Here is a 24,758-nt window from a genome sequence, read left to right as displayed (position 1 = left end):
TGGTGCATAAAACCTGAATTCACGATTAAGAAGAGTACAGACAATGACGTTCTTCTAGAACAAACCACACACAACATCAATCTTTTTATGTTTTAGAAGTATGAACCACATCTTGTCATCTTGTTCTATGATTGCATCTTGCGACTTGGGAGTAGTTATGCCTCTTTTGGTGCCATTGGCAACTGAGTACATTGAACAACATTTCCACTTTTTGACAACATAAGTGACAGCTTCTACGGCATCCAATATGATTTGAGATACTCTTGTGTTTCCAAGAATATATATAACATTTATTGCTTGCAATGATTCCCTTCCACTACGAAGGAGAACCGTATGAACACTGAAGCCTTGCTTCTTATTAAATTTCATGTTTCTAGATAAATGGGACGTACCCGATAGGTTTTCACTAGTGAGTCTGCGAGTATCTAAATATGTGACAAATGGCTGTCTCTACAGATTGAATACACTTCTCTTTATCTAAACTGACAGACTGCTGCAGCTCAATGGGGTGCATACCTACTACATAGCAAACTGACAGACTGCTGCAGCTCAATGGGGTGCATACCTACTACATAGCAGATAACACTTGGCTACTTATTAAGCTTCTCACCTGGTTAACTTTGTGTTTGATGTAGCCTTTGTAACTGTGTTTAATGCCTTTTTGAATTTTAAGAGGAGTAGCCCCAAGAGAACTCACTGCTATTAAGTTTGGCACACTTCCATCTACACATCGTCATCAGATGAAATGTAAGTTGTAACAGCAGCCAAGTTGTTACGGAGTCCTATGTGACAGTTTAAATATCTTTCAACAATGGAACCACACTTTGTTGAAATTTTCCAGCCAATTTACCATTCAATTTTATATATCTATCTACAGGGCTATTACAAATGATTGAAGCGATTTCATGAATTCACTGGAGCTCCATTCATTGACATATGGTCACGACACACTACAGATACGTAGAAAAACTCATGAAGTTTTGTTCGGCTGAAGCCGCACTTCAGGTTTCTGCCTTCAGAGCGCTCGAGAGCGCGGTGAGAGAAAATGGTTGAACGCATGCGGCCAAGTTTCACGCACAGCCCGCGGAAAATTGGCTCATGCCACAACTGGAGACCGACAACGCCGACTTCATCTTTCAACAGGATGGTGCTCCACCGCACTTCCATCATGATGTTCAGCATTTCTTAAACAGGACATTAGAAAACCGATGGATCGGTTGTGGTGGAGATCATGATCAGCAATTCATGTCATGGCCTCCACACTCTCCCGACTTAACCCCATGCGATTTCTTTCTGTGGGGTTATGTGAAAGATTCAGTGTTTAAACCTCCTCTACCAAGAAACGTGCCAGAGCTGCGAGCTCGCATCAACGATGCTTTCGAACTCATTGATGGGGACACGCTGCGCCAAGTGTGGGAGGAACTTGATTATCGGCTTGATGTCTGCCGAATCACTAAAGGGGCAAATCCGAACATTTGTGAATGCCTAAATAAAAAAAAAACTGAGTTTTTGTATGTGTGTGCAAAGCATTTTGAAAATATCTCAAATAATAAAGTTATTGTAGAGCTGTGAAATCGCTTCAATCATTTGTAATAACCCTGTATTGCGGGGAAAAAGGATTTTTTTCAATTTCCAGCGAACTGACTCAGGAAAGTGTAACATACAGGAAAACACGGGAAACCCAAGCTGTAGATTCAATGCCTATTGTGTGTCTACAAAGACTGCTAGCTTAAGTGTTTTAACAAACATTGTGTTACAAGTTTTAAATACTGTGATTTTATAATGATTATCAATGATAGGTCTCACATTAGAACACTAGCATCTTTTTAATGTGGTTTCATGGCAGAGTTTTGTTTTTGTGTTTTATTTACACCACTGGACATGATCCGAATGAAGATGGAAAAACACCTTTGCATTTTTTAGCATTCGGCCACTGACTTCATGATAATCACAAAGGCAGTAGCTGAGTGTTGACGTACGCAAATGTGTGCACGGGTTTCCCCTCTTCGATCAGATTATGTCAAATGATTTAAATAAAACACAGAAGCAAAAGTCTTTTCTGAAACCACATTAAAAATTATTCATGTTCTTATGTGAGACTTATTATTGATAATCATCATAAAATTACAGTAAACAAAAGTTGTAACACAATATTTGTTAAAACACTAAGTTGGCAGTCTTTGTAAACACTGAACAATAGGCACAAAATCTACCTCTTGTGCCAACAATGAGGTCACTTGGTTCAGGTACATCCTGAGTGATGAAGGCAGAAATTGTCATGTCACAGAGAATTTTGAGGAGGAATGTTTACATCTGACATCAGGTCGTGCCAACGTACTCTAGTATGGCTTAACATATTTAACGTGGAAATAATGATTCATGAATGCCCTTTATAGAGGGAGCCATCTTCAAAAGTAGTGTATTTGAATAAATGACGGTGAAATTAAAGTAGTTGTAATACAACACAATGAGCAGAAGGAAGGTTGCTACTAGAGTCACTATTGTCATATAGCGATTATCACCGAGATAGTGACTCAACATACTTTCCTGCCCTTCCAAACACTGCGACCCTACAATACAGGTGGCCATGGTTCAACATTCCGACAAAGAAAATCTTGCAGACTGTGCTAACGCTACGTTACATGATCAATAACTTGGCTCATAGACTGCTTGCTTTGCTTTGTTCCAAGGCTGACTAAATTATCACTGTTGAATTTCATGATAATGTCAAAGAAAACTTGAAATGCGGGAAATGTTGTAACATGGAATCGTTAATGACAAATACCACTGTTTTGAGAGGATACGACTTCTGTTGGGACACAAAAATTAAAGTAAAAAGCGGTACAACATATGATGTGGGTATGTAACAAACTGAGTTTTTCCATGTATATAAACATACCGACATCTGGAGAAATGAAACAAAACTAACAGCACCATAGAAAAAGCAAGACAAAGTTTTTTGCAGTGGAGTTAAGTTTCACATGCTTGAATTTTTTGAGAATGCTGAAGGATTGTTTTCCTGTCAGAATTTATGGAATACAAGTTCCAACACAAAAACAATCACTGCTAAGCTATATCAAATTAAGTGAACTCAGGCCAAAATGATATGCCACTGCTGGATCTTCACATATGCACTTAATGAGAGAGAGAGAGAGAGAGAGAGAGAGAGAGAGAGAGAGAGAGAGAGAGAGAGTGAGTGAGTGTGAGTGTGAGTACGCAGAAGCATGTGATTGTGCATAGAGCACCAGAATGTTGAACAAGAGGATAGAAAATTCTTTTAGTGGTTTTGGTAGTTGACAGCATTGAATAAAAAGCTTGCATGTTGCATCAACTTAAGAGTTAACCTGGAAGAAATGCACTTCAATCACACCTTACTAAACAGTACAAGGACACTGCTCCCGAAGAAGCTGGATGATTAAACACCCAGTCATCTCAAAGCAGGTGAAAATCCCTGAACCCGCCAGGAATCGAACCCGGGACCCTGTGCTTGGGAAGCGAGAACGTGACAGCGAGCCCACAAGCTGCAGACCGAAGAAGCTGGAATATAACAGTGGATCCAAACATATTGTTCACCACATTACAGTGAGCAACTGAGAGGAGATGATTATCACATCAAAAATTTCAGACCTAAACAATCACCACTGTTAAAAAAAATCAAACAATATCTCAAAGCTGTGAGGCAAAGGTATAAGCCTGGTGAAATTGACTGTTGAGTTTGACATTACTGACAATTACTCCTTTGTTGTGCAGGATGATGTCCAATGTTTTCACTGGAGAAACGACTTTACTACTGTGCAACCCAGTTGTATACTTTCTCTAAAATGAGTAAATACAATGAAAAGCTTTTGCACAATTAGTGACACCCAAAGACATGATAAAGTATCAGTTCAAGATATTGTGACAAAAGTAATGCATTTACTGGGAAAAATCTTCAGAGAGAGGTCTTCAGTCAAGCACAAAATCTGTTCTACCATCTCCAAGAACTTAGTGTAAATGCTGTGTGGAACTCTTTTGCAATAATAAATGATTAATCTGAATATTATGGAATTGGAGGCACTGTAAAACAATTGGCTGCACAAGCTATCACTAGTTTATTCCAAATGATTTGAAAACATTTCAAGCGAAAACGCTACCAAGAGATTTCTTGTCATTTGCTGCCAAAAGTGTCAGAACCAGCTGATAATGTTGTTTCTTACAAATCGTGTTATCCCTATGTCTCCAATAGCACATAATTACTTTCCGCAAAAAATTTCTTGCTATGAAAGCATAAGAGTAACACTTTCCACAAGGCATTAAATAGTTATGTTCTTTACACTCTACTCAAAAGTCGCACACGGTTATGAAAGTCTAATATTTCTACTGTTTAATAGGTCTCTTGTCACTGTCCACTATCTGCAAACATTGCCACACTTCAACAGTGAGAATTAATTCACTGATATCTCTGCATGCCATTTGGAACAATTCGGTGAGCCAAATGACAAAACTAGTAGAATTTGCACAATGCAAAGTATTCAACTATCTGGTGAAGTTTTGCAGCTTTATAATTACCCACCCAATTACAGCATTTCAAACATGGCTGCAATTTCTGAAATGTCACCACACTTCATTTAAGAGACCAATACTCACAAAGTATTACAATTTGGGAGCTAGAAATTTTTTAGATCTGTATTGGATCATTTAGCAAACTTTCAAACCAAATTTGAACAACATCTGAGATAGTCGAGTGGGAATCTTTTCTAAAACTAGACCACTTGACATGGAAATACCCTCGAGGTAAGACATACTGTACACTTCAATTTGAATACAACTATTGAATTTTTTATAAATTAGCTGCAGTTTAGGAACATTTCAACTTACCGGTTTGAAAATCCACATGTGACAAGTAGATTTCCATGAACATCAAAATCAGAGAGACTACCAGAATGTGCATCAAGTGAGTGCTCCACACTCAGTGTGTTTGGATCACGAAGATCGATTCGACCCGAAGGATCACCAGCACATATAAAGCGACCTGACTGGCGCAGTATAGCACAGCCATTTTTCCCAACTTGATGCTGTTGAGAGATATAAGTTACATGAATAAAAAAACTGTTTCACTGTGAAATATACCTGCACTTTAAAAAGCTTTCTGTCTATACTTATGTGAGACTTACTGAACCACTTCCCATCATTACTTGCTGTCCGATACCAATGACAAATAGAAACATTCAAGTAATTAACATTTAATGAAATGGACAGTACTTTTTATACTTACCAGTTTAGTTTCTTGTCGCCGAGGTAGATTGAATTCAATAATTTTTTCTTGATGGCCACCCATAAGCACTGTGTCTTGGGACAATTGTAATTGACACTGCATGTCTTCCATGTGGACAGAGCTATTCCATAAAAGAAAATTCATGTGAGGTTTCAGAGACAAGGATTTATATGTACTTCAATTCCTAGCTATAGTAACGAATGAAATTATTACCTGTAAGTAAATACAGGAATGCCTCTCCTAATCTGGCAACGAAGACTGGTTGTAGTTAATGCTAGGATACCCTCATCAAATGTATGAATGTGCCGTACCTCTTGGTTAGCATGTACTTGAAATGATGTGTACTTCTGCATCCCTGGACCATAGTACGAGGTAACATGTCCCTAAAAGAGAGATCAGAGTCTATATTGTTAAATCACATTGAAAGACATCTTTTATTTAAGCTCCACTGCTCATGTGCAAATAATACCAGACTCTGAAATGTACATAAAACTTAGCAAACATATACAGTTTTTTTTTTTTTTTTTTCCGGCTACCTATCTTATCCAGTCATTAAAAGCATCCAACCACTCATGTCAAAAATATCTGCTTATCTTCCTCAGTCCTGTGCTTACATTTTGTGAATGAAAAGTTTATGCTGGTCATCAGTGCATTATTCCAGGACAAAATATGTTAACAAGCTTAATGAAAAATAAACAACAAAAATAATTGGCTGATTCGCCAAAGTATTTGGTTGGGCATGTAACATGTTTCCTAACATAATATTCAATGCCACATTATTAGGGAATTTTTTTAACAGACTTTACCTACAAACTGACAAATGAAATGCACACACATCTGAAAGTCTGTACCAAACAAATGTGTTTATTATATTTGAAAACACTACCAGATTTTTTTTTTTTTTTACACACGGATAGTTCAAAAAGGAAGTTAAATATTATGTTTAATGGGATGCCAAAAATAAAGAGCGATCAAAATATTTCCGTTTGGAAGCCCTACAGTCCAGTTTCGGTACGCCAATCAGGCAAAACTGCCATGAGCACGGAGGCAATCATCCTATCGATGCAACAGATTAAAGATACCAATATTGTGAAACATAATGTCCTGTTGCTTGATGAAGTCCGCATCCTCGTCCAACAGGAATCATCGACATTTTATGGCATTTTTTAAGTGACTAAAAGCATGATAATTGCACAATGACATTTGTGATATGGGGTCACATGTCACAAAAAAGCAGCACACCTTGTCGCACCATTCCATAATGCTGATTTTCCAACAGATATGGTGTTGCATACACATTCTTCATTCTCCAATGGATGTCTACCACTCTTTGTTCTTTGGCAGCCAAGAAAAGCAGAATAGCATGTTGTTTCTGTTTGGATGTATTTGGTAATAACGTCACCACTGTTCACGTTTCTGCATCAGCATCAGAAAGACACGAATGCCACACGAATTCCTTGCCTACTGTCAGTGCTCATATATACCTGCACTGGAGTCCTGCTATGTTGCATATATGCTGCACCAAAGCCTTCTAACAGAAGCCCGTTGATTGCCCCTTATACCTTTTATTGATTGCTGCATTACACTCAAAGTGGCACAGGTATCAGGCACTATTCCTCAAAATAATTGTCATCTCTCTCTGTAAACAACAGTCAGGACATTAGCCAATTGCTGAATTTATCTACTTCTTGATTATGGAACCATTCACAAACCACTATGTCAAAGTCATCATTGCTGGGAAATTGGCGATCGCTGCAAGTAAGTTCCCCCACAGGCCTACATCATTGCCTGTTGTCAATGTCAATGTCTGCAGCCTTCCTTCCCAATCAGTATTACCTATATATGTGCAGCCTTGTTAAAAACTGTTGGCACAATTTTACTAAGGCAGGATGTGGCATTGCATTTGGTCCATATACAACCCGAACCTCTGAATTTTGCCCATAAGAACTATACTATCCCGTGTTCTGCAACTTTGGAGAACTTTCCCACTTCCCGTGCCATTTCACTCACACACTGTCATCCGACCTGTTACCTGTACCACAGCAGGACTGTGTCTACAGGAAACTGTTCATTTACACTCTTCTGACGATGCACCACTGTCTTTGCATTTGATCTTAGCATGTCACGACATGCAATCTCATTTTGAAGTACTTACCTATGTGGTCCATTCTGCTACTTTTTAAGGGGGTAGGGCAAGTTCCTTTTCTCTGTGAAACAAAGGTATATTTTGTATTTAGTGTATTGTATAACTGTGAAACTGTTACATCTGACACTATGTTTCCTAAATGCTGTATTTGTCCCTTCAACATTCAAATACTAAGTAATCCATCACCAGTCACAAGAAAACTTCAATTCTGCAATGAATAACTATTGCAGGATTCTGAATAAAAACCAAAAGCTGTAACAAAACTTTTCTGATACTTGTGAGGAATTTTTTAGTATTCAACACATCAGTCACTGAATCCCACAGGGTCAAGACGGCATTGAAAAATGTGAATGATCATTGTTTCTGCATTCAGATGACTAATTTCCATGGGATGAACATAATTTTAAGTCTGAATATTTGATCCACACTGGATTCTACACTTCATTCCAGCACTATTAAACTGCCTAACACTCTCTGATGTCTTTTATACAATGATACCATATTTGTGATGAACAAAACAAAACTACTGTGAAACACTCTGCCACAGCAGAGTGCTTTAATCTTATTGAAGGGAAAATGGCTCACAAACTAATGGTATGTTTCCAAGGGACATAAAAATTGGATATTGGTGATGAAATCTCATGACAATATTATCCAGCAACACTGGGCAACATTGCAGATATGTACTACAACATTACCAGACACTACTACTCAGAAATTTTTACAGCAATGTGTTTGCAGGCCAGAAGTGTTTACAACAGGGCCATAAAATGGACAAGGGTGGGTAAGTGGTTGAAGTGAGTATGGCTCTACTCATGCACACATGACCACTGTCTCCAGTTGCTTCGTCAAGAATCTCTGCGAATAAGATCCTAAAACTACTACTTGTGCCTCCTTGCCTCCCGTCGGCAGCTGCTAGGCTAGTGGCCAGAAATGGTGGCAGCACTGACTGCAAGCTGTGGGGAGTGATAGGAAGGGTAGAAGCCTTAGGAATGAGGGAGTAAGAAGCGGTGCATGTACTCAGCTCCGCACAGCCAGAAACAATGCACGACATCTCAGTAAACAAACCACTTTATCTACTGAGACAAAAAACAAGATTTTTCAGTGCTTTTTCCCAAATTCCCTGACATGCTTGAAATCTGCTGATGCTTCCTGATTTCCAGAACTTGTGGCATTTCAACTGCTATTAAACCACAGTAGGTCTTTCCTAGCCCTGAAGACCTTGCTTTGAACATATGTCTAAGGGATACTGAACAATGCTTCTCAATTTTCTCCATTTGAGCTCTACATCTTCATCCCAAGCACTGAATATTTGATGTTGCTCTGCAATATGTATCCTGTCACCCTGCAACACAAAAACGAATTTCCCTACCTTTCGTAACATTTCTTGCAAAACCTGCAGTCATAGATGCTACCACATCCTCATGACCACTAACATCCTCCTTTATGTTAACTAATTCGAGAAGTTGAGTCTGTTTGTTACCAGGAGGTCTAAGACGTTACCCTCACGAGTCAGTTCTCTATCTGCTCCGAGTTATTTTCGGACAGAACATTCACAATGATGTCACATGAATCCCGGTGTCTGGCACATTTTGATTGCCCGACTCTCCCAATCTATACTTGCCAAATTGAAGTCCCCCCTACTACAACAGCATGCTCAAGATTGTTAATGATATTCTGAAACATCTGTCTGAAGCACTGCCATTACTGCTCCTTATGCAGGTGGTCTATAAAAATTTATGATTATGATTTTTGAATCACTTTGATGTTTAACTTCAGTCAGATTAATTCACATTTGGAATCCATGATAAAACACTTTAGTTATTATCAAATTATTTGCTGCAATAAATGTACCACCACCATTGGCAAACAAACTATCCTTAGGATAAATATTCCAACCTGAATCTAGGATGTCGTTACTATTTATTTCCAGTTTCAACCAGAACTCTTTCTCATACCATGTGGAAAATATAACCTTCAATAAGCAATATTAATTCTGGGACCTTACTATAGAGGCTCTCCCACTTTACTATAATCATATTAACCTTTTTTATTTCCAATCTGCATGGACAAGTACTCTCCGAGATGTAGCTGATGTAGCTTCCATTTTGGCAGCAAATTCATCTTTTACACAGTACACCCTTCAATGAACAGATTATTTAAGTATTGATTGGACATGAAAAACTTTCACTCTATTTCAGTGTAACTAGAACAAAACAGCTGTTAGAAACGCTAACAGTTCTTGTTCACCCTAAGGATAAATCTGATGTAAACGTTACACCATGTATTCTTCTGCATTTCCTTGAATCTCATTTGATTTCGTTTCACATGGAGTGGAAGCCAAACTGTGTCCACTACAGTCAAGCACAATTATAAAGATACGTTCGATGTGTTACATGTACACAGACTGAGCAATAATGTGAGACAACAGCTTTACCATCGCCTTAAACTTTGATACCACTGGCCACTCAGCTGGTCCAACTGACCTGCAATGATGTGAGCCGTTTCAGTTCAGACATAAAATAGACAAGCAAAGAAACAATACAGCTTTCAATGTCATTAATTTCTAAAGAGAATGAAATAATATTCAGCAAAACTCCAGCACTACCGTATGCTTCTTAAATCACCAGACGGAAAGCATAAAATGCTCTTGTTCTCACCTAACATAGTATTCTATTAAGAAACAAGAGTGATGAAAATGTCAAACTTAAATGCATGGTCATTTTTCTGAGCAAGTTGTGTGTGATGCAAAAGTGTACTGCAGGGATTTCACTGTGCTGTTTAATACTGAAGCCATTGAAGTATTAATTACACTCAGTCATCTGATATCCCTTAGCTCCTTCCTTATCTGAATCCAAGAAATACATTTCAGTTCTGGAACTGGAATCTGCTACGTTGATAACGAGTCGATCAAAAAGGAATCTGTGAAGCTACCCCACTTCTCCTATCTTATGACATGCCATTTTATATCCCACCAATGTTTGGCAGTGACATGTGAAAAAGCTGTGTGCATTAGGTATTTCCCATATGTCTGGCAGCTTAACACTTATTTCTCAGGCCAGATCCCTTAATTTGGCTCCAGATCAGTTCTGTGGGGTTCATACTGTAATGGCACAGTGGCAAATGTAAAAATGTAGAATTTGTATGGTGTGCTCAATAATGTGAAAATGATTGTTTCTCATGTTTTCACACCACTTATCACTCTGGTTTGTGTGTGACACTGCATATGTGATATGGAATAATGGACATAGTCCAAATAAAAAGTTTTTTTCCAATTTTTGCCATAAAAATTCAGTTGTTACATTTTCTCAACTTAAGCGAACTTTATCAATAATCTTTCACAAAATATTGATACCCAATATTTGAAATGAAAACAGTAATTTCAGGAGCAAAATGTAATTAGAAACAAATGTCCATTATTAATAAAAAATTATTATGAATTTTACAACTGCGAGATGTAGGTATTTATAAAAAACAAAAGGGGGAGAGGGGACTAAGACGAGACTTGAACCAGCGGACCATAAACTACACTTACTATTCAATGTACTACATTACCGATTCTGCTATATATCCAAAATATATCACTATCTGAACTGTATTGAATATAGTTGCTCAGAGAACTCAGATTTTTTTCTTTACATTTATGAAAAACATTAAGAACAACCTATTTCTTGTCACTGTTTAACCATGTTCCACATGTGTGTTTCACTATGGTACAGGAAGCAGCCCCAGCCATTTTCATAATGCATATTAAAAGCGCGACAATCAGAGCACAAGTGTACAGAGACTGTGACCGTACATGATTTTTTAAAAAAAAATGCTGCACAGCTAAAGCATGATTAAGAAAAGCTCTGATGGCTGTCAATACACTAAAATATATTAGAGTTTCATTTAACGTAACTTAATAATAATATATCTCATACCAAGACTAAGTTATCTGTGCACCGTTCAATCTTTCGACCAACTTTGTTGTATGGGAGCGAAAGCTGGGTGGATTCAGGTTACCTTATCAACAAGGTTGAGGTTACGGATATGAAAGTAGCTAGGATGATTGCAGGTACTAGTAGATGGGAACAATGGCAGGAGGGTGTCCACAATGAGGAAATCAAAGAAAAACTGGGAATGAACTCTATAGATGTAGCAGTCAGGGCGAACAGGCTTAGATGGTGGGGTCATGTTACACGCATGGGAGAAGCAAGGTTACCCAAGAGGCTCATGGATTCAGCAGTAGAGAGTAGGAGGAGTCGGGGCAGACCGAGGAGAAGGTACCTGGATTCGGTTAAGAATGATTTTGAAGTAACAGGTTTAACATCAGAAGAGGCACCAATGTTAGCATTGAATAGGGGATCATGGAGGAACTGTATAAGGGGGGCTATGCTCCAGACTGAACGCTGAAAGGCATAATCAGTCTTAAATGATGATGATACATAAGTAGGACCTACTTCCAAGAGCATACCAACACCAGAGCATGTGCTACGGCTTCTGACCAATCATCACGTTTGTGTTTGCTTACCTTTATTCTTTATCATGAACCTAGTACAGTCCTGTTCAGCTGTTTTTGTTACTGTTCTTGTCATCATAGATGTCTCCAGCTTGAAGACTGGTTTGATAGAATTCTCCACTGTTACTCTTTCCCGTCAAGCCTGTTCACCTCCGAGTAACTACTACAACCTACACCCATCTGAAACAGCTACAGCTCTCTCTACAATGTTTACCTCTCACACTTCCCTCCACTACCAAACTGACTAGTCCTTGATACCTCACGATATTTCCTACCAATGTAGTCAAGTAGTGCAGTAAATAGTTTTTCTCCCCAATTCAATTCAGTATGACTCAGTCATTTCACTCCAAAACACACCATAATCCAAGGGTTTGTAAATCTGAAATTTCCTGGCAGATTAAAAACGTGTGCCAGACAGACTCAAACTAGGACCTTTGCTTACGAGGGCAAATCCCAAGTTCAAGTCACAGTTTTAATCTGCCATTAAGTTTCATACAGCACACACTTTGCTGCAGAGTGAAAATTTCATTCTAGTTTGTAACCATCTAACTCAGATTTTCACAAAACTTTACACATTTGCCTACACTTATAACACAAAAAGTTCTGCAAAATCTTTCTGGTCTCAGACTACAACTTTATTTTATATCGACTTTTAAATGAAGTGATTCTGATAACTGTGCTCTGCAAGAATGTTGCTGCAAAATTGTACTTAAAAATGCCCGTAACTCCTGTGTTTATGGAGGTTTTGATTTGGAATTTTTTTTTTTTTTTTTTTTTTTTTTTTTTCCCAGAAGTTAAGTAAGGCATTAAGTTAACAGATATCCAGTTAGTGATGCAGTCAAGTTACAAACAAAATTTTTTTGAAAAACTTGTCAATTTTTTATTTCAGAAAATTGCTTTACGCCCTATCATTCCACTTGTATAAAGTACATTTTAAGTGAATTACTGCTCACTTAATTGCAATGGAAAATATGGATTCAAGCAATGTTGGAAATTTTCTGAAAAAACCATGTCATTTGACAACCTATACCTTAGTAAAAACAGTACAAAAAAATAGAAGAGCTGAGTGAAGACCAACGAGACGCGATATTGCTGCGATCCAATATAAGCTTTCCACAAGATCAAGGAAGTTCTACATATGTGAATATCACAGATATTATTACTCAGAAGTTTTTGAGAGCCACTACTTGTGATCCTTTCAAAATACACAGGCAAACAGTTAAAAAAATCTTCGAGTTCATTTGCTTGTCTTTGTCTGAAACATTAAGGGTTAAAAGAATCTCTGTAAAACCAGGCTAAAAACTGTGCACAACATGCCGGAAGATTTGTGAACAGGAAACGACATCAGTGATAGAAATGAAAGTGATGCAGATGACCCAGAGGTGACATTTCACGAATCTCAGTACTAAAGAGTCAAAGTATTTACTGTGCAAATAAAGCCTTACATGATTTGGGGTGCTCTCCCTTAGGACTTCACACCATTCAAAATCACAGCAAAGCTTCATATGGCAAAAAGAAGCTAGAAAACGTTAAGCATGTTTCAGAAAGAAATGTGCGCTGGGCAGTCGACTGCAGTATTTAAGATTCTTAGTACAGAAAAGCAGGGTGTATACACGGACAAGGATAAAAAAAATTCCCAGATTTGTCCTGGATTTCCCGGTTAAAAATACACTTTCTCCTGGGTGAAAAACTTTTTCCGTGTTAAGTGACAGTATATTTTCCCTTATCAGACCTTTGAATGGTTATGGTTTTATACACAGGTGCAGAATTTCCCGGTACTTTAGAAAATGAAACTCAAGGAAAAAGACATGTTTTGGAAATATTTTTGATGTGCAGCAACATATACGCAGCCTATTTTCGTATTACGAAAGTCTACATTGGAATTCCACCAAACACCGCAAGTTACTTTCCGAATCATTGAAATCGAGGATGAGATGCATGTTTGTAAGCCAGTCATAGCTCGTGTCACATGATCTCGCCAACCGATGGCAGTGGATATTCAGAGCATAGGACACTTGATGTAGTCAGCCAACAGCAACATCACTGTTAAGTAGCACGAACACACAAACAGGAAAAGTTAATAGTTTACATTTATATACATAGTGTTGCTACAATAAACGCAAAGCTTTCACATATGACATTGGTATCTAAGATTAATAAGCTGCAAGAGAAGCTAAGCTTTCGCATACAATGTTTATCTTTTTTGCGCGTGTTACACTTAAGATACATCACACAAATGCGCCAGCAGAATTTTTAATAACGACAAATGTCTGATCTTCAGGGTTCGAAATTCTTCTAAATGGATCATCATCAAAGAGTTGATTTTTAAAATGAGAGTCAACGCTCTGCGATTTAATAAATTCATGGTACATTCTCGCACATAGTTCAACTTACATAAAACGATATCTACTTTGAAACTAATGCTTTTCGAACCACCATTCGCAATGTTTTCCCGCGACCTGTTAGAAATAGATTCACTTCAGCAGTTGCCAGAGAGCGTTGATAACAGGCGACATTGGGCTTGTGCAGCTATCATGACGTAGGAAGCCCATATGTATGTACGTACATGTAAAATATTAAAAGATCATACAGTATGTCATAAAAGAAACAAGACATCAGAGGATACTCTGAGAGCATCGGAATTTTGTGAAGCATACTAAAATGTGCAAATTTAAAGTGCACACTTTAAGTGCACATTTTATGTCCAGATTCCCAATGAAGTAGACCTTGACCTGATATTAAGCTTTTCAGTGTGGTTTTTGGGATGTAAATTTTCTTGGAGCATCGGTACTGTATTATATCATGTTTGGTTCTTTATTATGGCAAAATGCCATATGTGCTAGAAGATGAAAACGCGCACTTGAAATGCAGTGAACCGTTGAAACTAGCCAGTACTGGGGAATTAAACATTTCGTTTAAAATACATTGACTGCCTCTGCCGGAAAGTTTATAAAAGTCAAATTTCTTTAGCAAACAGACAAAAATAACTTCATTGTTCTGCAAGGCAATTAATGCTTGACTGTCAGAAAAGTGGAAATAAAGTAAAATCTGAAACTAATGACATATTTTAGCCTTCCGTAATTATGTGAATATATTTTAATTCGCTTGATAGATCCTGGCCACAGATATCCATTTTGTTTTCATTTAACGTGAGAGTAAATGAGGGGGAAACAGCAAAATCACTAAATGTAAACACGGGTTACGTGGAGACTACCCACTATAACTCAGGCTGCTCTGCGCATCAGCCCCGGATCTACAATATATGCGAACCGGGTCAATACTAAAAAACATCGAATTTTCAAAAATATGTTCATCTTGTAGCACATATCTTTCTGAAAAGTCTGAAACATAAAACACATGTTCGAGGAAATGTTAAGACATATTATTTGGTCTTAAGTGTGCGAAAGCGCAGTGCCATGCCTCTTCATAAAGCATTCTTCTACCGCAAGTCACTGTATTTCGCTCTTTGGAATTGAAATGTGTATATTTTGTAATGGATGCCATCAAACTATGTTCAGGACAGTGGAAATTGAAATGTCCTGTGGTGCCTCTCCTGCTCCTGGTTGGCCGGTTTGACAGCCTGCCCCTCCTTTTTGTTTTTTTTTTTTTAATTATCGCAATTAATAGCTGATGGGATTAGGAGAACAAGAACTGTTCAGAAAAATGCCTTTGTTGTCTATTAGCTAATAACTTGCTGTTTTGTGCGATATAAAATTAAATACAGGATACATAAAACCAATAAAGACAAGAGTTAAGCAAAAAAGTACACATTTTCTCAAACCTTTATTCCTCTCTAATCTTGCTACAGCTTTACATGGCGTGCTTTTCTTTCTGCGAAAGCATCTATTACCTCATCAAAGTTTGCCGAACGTTTTGCTACATGAAAAATCGAAATGTCATAATCGAATACTGAAAAAGCTGTTAACACAAATAATACCCAAGACTGGTGTAGTTTCTCGATCTGATTATGTCTGTTTTGTCACTGTCTGCTAGATAAAACAAAATAGGCCTTTCTAATATTGCAGCGATTTTGTAACGCACTCCAAATAAACGAGACTGTTTTGGCACAAATGGCCATTTTTATAACGAGACAGAATATAATTTACGAAGTACCAATATCAAATGCCTGTTAGGCCTACTAAAAAGCAAAAAACTTTACGTTAGGAAATATTTTCACATTTCATTCATACACAGTTTCTCAAGCAAGAGATCAAATAGTAGTAATATGAATTTTTTATATGAATTTGGAATCATCTTATTCTTCCATAATTTGTGTGATGTACCCATTTCTTCTCCTTCCTCATTCTATCACACAATCTCGTCATCACCAATTCTCTAGCTATTCCTGCCATTGTCAAAATTTGTTCGCCGATAACTTCACTGAACCTGCCAGAATCACAGGTTTAGTTATCCCGCACTATTACCTGTTCATACAACAAGTTTTCCGAGTTACTTCCAAAATAGAACTTAAGCGGCTGCTAGCCGGGGATTGTACAACTGGTCCTTGCTAGTATAGCAATCCGGCCAAAAATTTACTGTCAAAATTTAATGTTCTTGGATACACCGAGAAAATAATACGTAATCTTTCTCACCTGTTATTTTTGTCAGTTGTTTATTTCCATTCTGGTTGTCTGAATCTACAGATTTCACTAGTAATTACAACAACGCTGATCATTCGCAAACCCAATCAACCACATAATCAGACAGCGATTGGCATTCATCTGTTCGGCTTTACTCCGCTCAGCTCGTATAGTCCCGTCCCCTTTTGTCTGTGGAAAGTTTATTTCTAGATGTCACGAGGATTCTCCTGACAGACATCATGCATTCAAAAATTATACTTATGATTCATTCAGAAATGAACTTAAAATGTGTTCAAAAATGTTAAAAAAACCAACAGGGATGTGTTTCAAAATCTTATAAATGATCAATATATCAACATGTCTTTCATCAATTAAATTCAGTATCTCTTCTGTTACCCAAGGATTTCTACTAGCCCTCGTCTTTTTACCTATGTGATCCTCTGCTGCCTTCCCTATTTCATTCCTCAAAGCTACCCATTCTTCTACTGTATTTCTTTCCCCATTCCTGTCAATTGTTCCCTTATGCTCTCCCTGAAACTCTGTACAACCTCTGGTTCTTTCAGTTTATCCAGGTGCCATCTCCTTAAATTCCCACTTTTTTGCAGTTTCTTCAATTTTAATCTACAATTCATAATCAATAGATTGTGGTCAGAGTCCACATCTGCCCCTGGAAATGTCTCACAATTAAAAACCTGGTTCCAAAAATCTCTGTCTTACCATTATATAATCTATCTGAAACCTTCTAGTATCTCCAGAGTTCTTCCATGTATACAACCTTCTTTCATGATTCTTGAACCAAGTGTTGGCTATGATTAAGTTATGCTCTGTGCAAAATTCTACCAGGCTGCTTCCTCTTTCATTTTTTAGCCCCAATCCATATTCACCTACTACGTTTCCTTCTCTGCCTACTGTCGAATTCCAGTCACCCATGACTATTAAATTTTCATCTCTCTTCACTACCTGAATAATTTCTTTTATCTCATCATACATTTCATCAATTTCTTCATCATCTGCAGAGCTAGTTGGCATATAAACTTGTACTACTGTAGTAGGTGTGGGCTTCCTGTCTATCTTGGCCACAATAATGCGTTCACTATGCTGTTGGTAGTAGCTTAACCCGAACTATTTTTTTTATTCATTATTAAACCTACTCCTGCATTACCCCTATCTGATTTTGTATTTATAAGCCTGTATTCACCTGACCAGAAGTCTTGTTCCTCCTGCCACCGAACTTCACTAATTTCCACTATATCTTACTTTAACCTATCCATTTCCCTTTTTAAATTTTCTAACCTACCTGCCCGATTAAGGGATCTGACATTCCACGCTCCGATCCGTAGAATGCGTTTTCTTTCTCCTGATAACGAGTAGTCCCTGCCCGGAGATCCAAATGGGGGGGCCATTTTACCTCCGGAATATTTTGCCCAAGAGGACACCATGATCATTTAATCATACAGTAAAGCTGCATGCCCTCAGTACAAATTACGGCTGTAGTTTCCCCTTTCAGCCATTCGCAGTATCACAACAGCAAGGCTGTTTTGGTTAGTTTTACAGGGCCAGATCAATCATACAGGCTGTTGCCCCTGCAACTACTGAAAAGACTGCTGCCCCCTCTTCAGGAACCACACGTTTGTCTGGCCTCTCAACAGATATCCCTCCGTTGTGGTTGCACCTATGGTATGGGTATCTGTGTTGTTGAGGCACGCAAGCCTCCCCACCAATGGCAAGGTCCATGGTTCATGGGGGGGATTATTAACTTAATTTTATATATAATGTGTGCTACTGCTGTTGAGTAGTTTGGTGTAAATATGTATAAAATTCTAGTATTGTATTTGGGGAGTTTTTGGCAATGATGCAAATAGTATCCACGTTAACTTTATTCACACAAACCAATCATCAGAAACAATGCTAAATGCCCTTAATTCACAATGTATTGCACAGAAGTTTGAAGGAAGAGGTTTAACATCTCATTATTAACAACAACTGATGAAGTCCATGCACAGACTTTGGATGGGAAAGGAATCTATCCATATACTTCACTAAAAAACAATCTCAACATTCACTCAACACAGTTTAGAGCTGCGTTTCCCCAATTGTGTTCCAAAGAACACTAGTGCCCACAGGAAGAGAGTAAGTGCTCCCTAAAAAGCTTGGTAACAACACTTCCCACCCTTCAACACTTTTACAATTCTTTAAGTTTGTTCAATTTCTGTGTTATTAGTTACAATTTAAAATAGAAATAATCACTAAATAAAAAAAAATATTTCTCTTTTATTAACATTTATTTAACCTTCAAAATAAGCAATGTGTCCTATCAAACTATCAGAATTCTCAAAGTGCTCAGATTTAGAGAACTCATGGAAAATCTGCATTTTAGTGACCACAGAGATATTTGAATTGCTGTCTTTTCGAATATAAATCCAGTGTTCTACAAAAACAGGTTCTCCAAATCCATTTTGACAGCTTTTGCTGTCCCTGCCCTAAAACATCGATTTCCCACAGTTGTTGCCTTAGTTTCATTTGGAGTCAGATTTTGGTTTGTTTGCTTTGTTGGCACGAGTACTTAATGATGCCATTTTCTATACACTGAAAGTAGGCCACCGTAATGATGATGCCATGGGTAAAAGCAGACAGGTGGAGTCTGATGCTTCCCTTATGCCAAAGGTCAAACCCTGTTTGGTACTGTACTGTAATTTCTATGAAGTTCCCTGTCTGCTGCATTTCATAACACTGCAAAACAAGTCATACAGTTCTGATGCAGAAGAAGCTACAAACGTTATGTATGCCTATGTTAAAGATCTCCACACCTGCAGAAAATTATGTACACTCACTTTACACTGGTCTCTTTCAAATAAACAATCACATCAACAGCCACAACATGAAACTGAGAACTGTTGAAGTATTATTTTCTTACGGTAAGCTGAGTAACTATTACTCCACTGCTTGATAAAGTCTCTAAGAAATTGGTGACAATACAGAAAAGAGCATTGAAACCTTAGAATCTATGGCAGTTATTTAGTTTTCACCACACCTTTCTTATAAGCTAACTGAACTTTCCGAGATACATAGCATATCTAAGAAAAAATGTCACAGTATTATCCAAAATGAGATACCAAATTAAAAATGAAGAGGCATCCAGAAATGATCCCACTAATTGCATAAATCTGATGTTTATACTGTAATTTTTAGGCAGCTGTTTCCTGTTTTCAGTGGATTGTTGTGAGTACCGATTAGGGTTGCGAAGACAAAATTTATACTGCGAGAACACTACACTGTGGTATTTATTGGACAATTATGAAATAGTAAGAGAACCTTTAAAACAGATATTTTATTTCAGAAACACAACTTGAATATTTATAAATTTTGAGCAGTTCTTTGCACTAATTTTTGACTTTACTCATGAACTGCTTCAGATCTTCAATGGTTTTAACATGAAAAGCATCAATTCACAGTCTCACTCAGCTAACAAACTAGAAGGATTTTCTGACAACTTCCAATTGTTCTTTCAACAGCCAATAATATCTAGCTTCTCTTAACAACTTTAAACACAAATTTCATTTCAACTTCCATCAGATCTACTTCTGTTTTTGATGATCTTGGCAAAAACATGGTCTCATGGACACTGCAAATACATTCTGATCACATTTCATACCAAAGAACTCCATTTCATTATTGATCAAATCATAAAAACTAAATTATGAGTGGATCATTTGTTACACATCCTCTAGCTTGCTGTCAAGACTGGTTTCTTTATTGTCAATTCATGGTGTTCCTTAAAAACTTGGAACTGATGTTATTGGTAAAACATGTATGAATATTGTGCTCAGACACATTTCTACAGCATCTCGCACTCCTAAATAATCCAGATCTCCATTGAGCCATACATGTGTGTGTTAATAACCCCAAATTTCTCTCCGAAAATTACACCAGGCTACCCTACTACAATTACGAAGTTGGGAGTCACACATACAGCAGTTTATTATGTTTTCCGCTACCTGAGACGATGGTTTTCATAAAAAATTGCATCTCTGGTTGTACCAAAAACGTACAATAGAATTTAAAACACTGCCTCTGGGACATACTCAAATTTGGGATAAATTTGAGTGTCCGATACCACCTGTCGGCGTTGGGGCCAATGACGTCATATATAAGGCAAAGATGCTGCAATGGCCAATCTATGAATGGAACGGATTATACTCGTGAACAAATGAATGTAGTATGCCATAAAATAATACATTTAATGCAACAATTATTTATGTGTGAATTTCATTTAAATGAGTTGAAGATGACTGAAATAAATAAGAACACGAGAGCAATTACAAGTGCATACATTATGTAATATAATTTAACAGCGTTACGTAGAATCTGTTACCAGCAATGTAGAAGGCCTAGTATAGCGTTAGCAGAGCCTGTTCTATTATATTTTCCACACATACGCAAAAACGATCTAAATAATGAATCGTCGAATAGTCTGAATTGGTAACTAGAAGCAACCTATGTAGGAGGTCATTTCTAGTTACCAATTCCAATATTACTGTTTGTTGCGCAAAAATCTTATAACATATCAGAAGCGTGCGAGAAAAAAAAAAAAAAAAAATAATGATCTTGTTAGTGAACTACAGAATATAACTAGACTTTCAAAAAAAGAAAATCTTTACACACATTACTGCACATGCAAAGAGAGAAAATGCAAGAAGGACCAAACCTTGTAACCGGTAACTACACTACACGAAAGTCAAACCAGCTGCAGTAGCTCCAAATAACACTCAGTAAAATAGATAAACCACGAGTGACAGTAAAAATAAGACAAGTGTAGGAAAAACATCAAAAAGGGAAACAAAAGTGGCTACCTATAGAGAAACTTACCGCATATGAACTTCCAAAGGAGTCAAAGATCGAGGCCGACAACAACGAAATAAGGACATAACAAGAAATAATTATGTTAGGAGGTAAAACTGTGACGAAAGAAGCAAAATCCAGAATAACTAATGAAAAAATTGCTGTGGTCTTCAGTTCTGAGACTTGTTTGATGCAGCTCTTCATGCTACTCTATCCTGTGCAAGATGCTTCATCTCCCAGTAAGTACTGCAGACTACATCCTTTGAAGAAATAATAAAAAACACAAACTCCAGGCACGAATGAGGTACCGCTCAAATCAGTTCTTCCTGCCCTCAATCAGATGCAAAATTTTAAAATAATAAAAAAAATGAAACCAAGAGTCAATCACATAAACCGTCCGGCGAAGAAACAGCAATACCCCTCGGACCACTATTGTAGGCAGAAAATATTAAAATGACAGAAAAACCTCCCTCCAGAGAAACCAAAAAAGTAGCACTCGCACAATATAGTAACATAAAAAACGCAACGCAAAACAAGAAAAAAGTATCAGACCCACCAACACCTAACTAACAAAACGAGGCCTGTACATTTTGCAGACTACTTTCATAAATGCCAGAAATAAACAATAACCTTTAGGAATACTCTTCCTCCAACAGTATTCATCTAAACGGCTTTGCAACACTGAAATCTTTCTCTTTCCCTGCAATGATTGCAAAAATTATAGTTGATTTACGGTCACTCATTTTCTGAAGCAGAATTTTTGCAGTAAAAACAACTGACTCATCCATAACGAACAGCGTGAGAAATCAAGACCTTATAAATAACTACTACTTTCATTAACAAAATAAGCCGAAAACAAATGAGATATAAACAACAAAAATCTACATCAAATTTTTAGTACACGAGTGCAACCAGCAAATCCAGAGAAATCAGTTAATGTTCAATGACAGCAATCTGTGGCACAAACAAAGTAATATCACACATTACGTCATTGGTCAAAGTCAACGAGTGGTATGACACTAGAATTGACCCCCAAACTTGCATAAAATTTGGCCAAACAGCAGCTGAATTCAAGTATCACAGAAACTGTGTTTTTCTTTAAGGGTGAATGAAGGGGTTGACAGAGGCGTCCGATCCCACGCGTTGGCTTTGAACTGTGACGTAAGGGCGTGTGTGTGACGTCATGACGGCGCGAATTTTGGTTTGTGAGTGTGGCGTGTTCGTAGATGCCGTCGTGTTGTGGTTTGTTGTGCTCTCTGGTGGTATGTCCAGGGTTTTCATTTGTGTGGTGTAATGGGCTCAGTTTGCTTTCGCTCATTATACAGAACTGTTCGAGTGTCGGCTGTGTTTGTAGAGGAATTCGTTTCAGTGAGTTAACGATTTTGTGTGAAGGTTAATTTAGTGTTTGCTGCACATCGTGTGGTAATTTTAATAAAATTAATCGGTTGTTGTTTTTGTTCAGGAATGGATGTGACTGATATTATTAATAGTGCGCAGGTCAAGGGAAGCGTTCGATCCCAATGTGATGCTGTGTATGTTGATATTGGTATCGGGAGATGTTTTTGAGCTATAAAGGCCAAGGGAAGTGTTTGATCCTAATTTATGGGATCGGGAGCTGCTGTTCAGCTATACAGGTCAAGGGAAGTGTCCGATTCCAGATGATTTTTGTGTTTAGTGGTGTTTGGGGAGTTTTGTGATGTCGGGTTTTTCGTCGTTTTGTGTCTTTTTGTATGGGGTGGGTGTCTAAATTTGTTTATATTTAGTTTGCCCCCACCCAAAAACACCCCATTTCCCGCGCTTGTGCGGTTAGTGTCATTAGACTTTTTGTGGAAAGTGTGTGTGTTTGTTTTTCGACGTATTTTCGTCCTCACAATGTGTACATACCAACTTTATATGCGCCATATTGGAATCTTAGTTTATTGTCGTTTCCGCCATATTTGTGACGTCATGGGTCAAAGCAGACGGGAGGGATCGGACGCTTCCGTATTTCCGACAAATCATTACAGAACTTTGCAATTGGTCAAGATTCTGCACAGATTTTGTCGATCATACCGAAACCCTAAATATTCCCTTTTTGACAGAACTTGTGGGCTACAGTGCGTGTGTCTACTCCTAAATATAATAACATTGTTACACAAACTTACATTACACATAATAATGCATAGGTCATGAATGACCAGGAATTATTTATCTTCCATTACTTACTCCCTGATTTCCCATCCATAGTAATTCTTCCTGGTGATCAAAGGCAATAGCTGACACTCCAAAGCGGTCACCCCCATCGGCCAAGATAGAATGAGTTTCATGGAATTCTGCATTTGTGTAGACATTATATTGATCATCAGCTGGGACATACTGTGGCGCAGGAATGTCGTAGCCCTCTGCTTGGACTACTGGGTACTGGACGTTGCCCTCTGAATACACTGTAAAACAAGACAGCAGAAACCAATAACGAAAAACAGTTCCTTGGATTTTCTACATATGCAATCATTTTACGAGCAACACGTTTAGTACTAGTACTGCATAGTTCTATACACCCGAGTTACGAACTACTGCACCTATTCAAATGCAAACACAAATACCATCTTCACATGCAAATTAATATCAGTTTCAAAGCTCTTCCATTTCTACCGGGCATCCTGCTATTCAATTAATCGGTAAAGGACTTAAAACTTGCCCGTAACAATTCTCTGCCTGCCTAAAACACATTACTTCCCGGTGTCCACCCCACATTCACACTTCAAATCTGTATTCCTCTTTCAAGGACAAAGATGTTTACACTCACATAATATCTCTTCTGACGCCGATGCTACGTTGGGGTCGAAATGTGCAATTCCAGGAAACTCCATGGCATTATCTCTCTTGATTTGGAGAGATTCAACAGCTTTGTTATCATCACTACGTCCAAATAGTTGCAAACTGAGTTAAGAACGCATTTATAACACCAACTCACAAACGTCAATAACCTTAAACCATGTTGCTCCGAAACAGTGCTGCCAATAGAAGTACTCTACGCCTACCGTCCTGCTGCACTGCTAAGATATAAGGGATTTTTTCTTTTCATTTTTAACAGGGAACAATCCCACAAACAAAACAATAAGCAGAAACAGAATTCGTGTAAATAATTTAATTTGGTACTGTAGAATACAAAAAGCGAATAAAAATCCCAAACCATGGAAGTTCTTACACATATCGAAGCCAGAAACAGAAGCACACAGACCAAGTGTTCTTTTGAAAACTGTTTCCAGATCTCGCTGCAAATTACCTTATTGACCAGGCGTCCGTATCGAAGAACTACAAAACTATCATCGAAAAATTAACACAGAAATACAGGACAGTGAAACAAGACGCCCATAGGGTCTTCCCTCAAACAAGTCGATAACAACAACCGACGGTAAAAAGCAGCGGTATCAATAATTACCGTATCTAGACACGATA

The 24,758-nt window shown here is 37.8% G+C and overlaps 1 protein-coding gene across 1 annotated transcript in view; it reads right to left on the bottom strand.

Moving 5' to 3' along the window:
- The window catches only part of LOC126175203 (PAN2-PAN3 deadenylation complex catalytic subunit PAN2), a 319,055-nt gene extending 294,747 nt beyond the window's left edge, over nucleotides 1-24,308 (bottom strand). Inside the window, exons 1-5 of the mRNA XM_049921812.1 lie at nucleotides 24,106-24,308; nucleotides 23,526-23,743; nucleotides 5,468-5,637; nucleotides 5,255-5,375; nucleotides 4,858-5,054 (exon numbers count right to left, since the gene is read on the bottom strand). Coding sequence (XP_049777769.1) covers nucleotides 4,858-5,054; nucleotides 5,255-5,375; nucleotides 5,468-5,637; nucleotides 23,526-23,743; nucleotides 24,106-24,169 — 770 coding nt within the window. The 5' untranslated portion in view covers nucleotides 24,170-24,308. The remainder of the gene's footprint in view (nucleotides 1-4,857; nucleotides 5,055-5,254; nucleotides 5,376-5,467; nucleotides 5,638-23,525; nucleotides 23,744-24,105) is intronic.
- Between the last annotated feature and the right edge of the window lie 450 nt (nucleotides 24,309-24,758).

The sequence above is a fragment of the Schistocerca cancellata genome, chromosome 3 (genome assembly GCF_023864275.1).
Source record: "Schistocerca cancellata isolate TAMUIC-IGC-003103 chromosome 3, iqSchCanc2.1, whole genome shotgun sequence".
Classification (NCBI taxonomy): Eukaryota; Metazoa; Arthropoda; class Insecta; order Orthoptera; family Acrididae; genus Schistocerca; species Schistocerca cancellata.
This window is presented reverse-complemented; position numbering and strand designations above follow the sequence as displayed.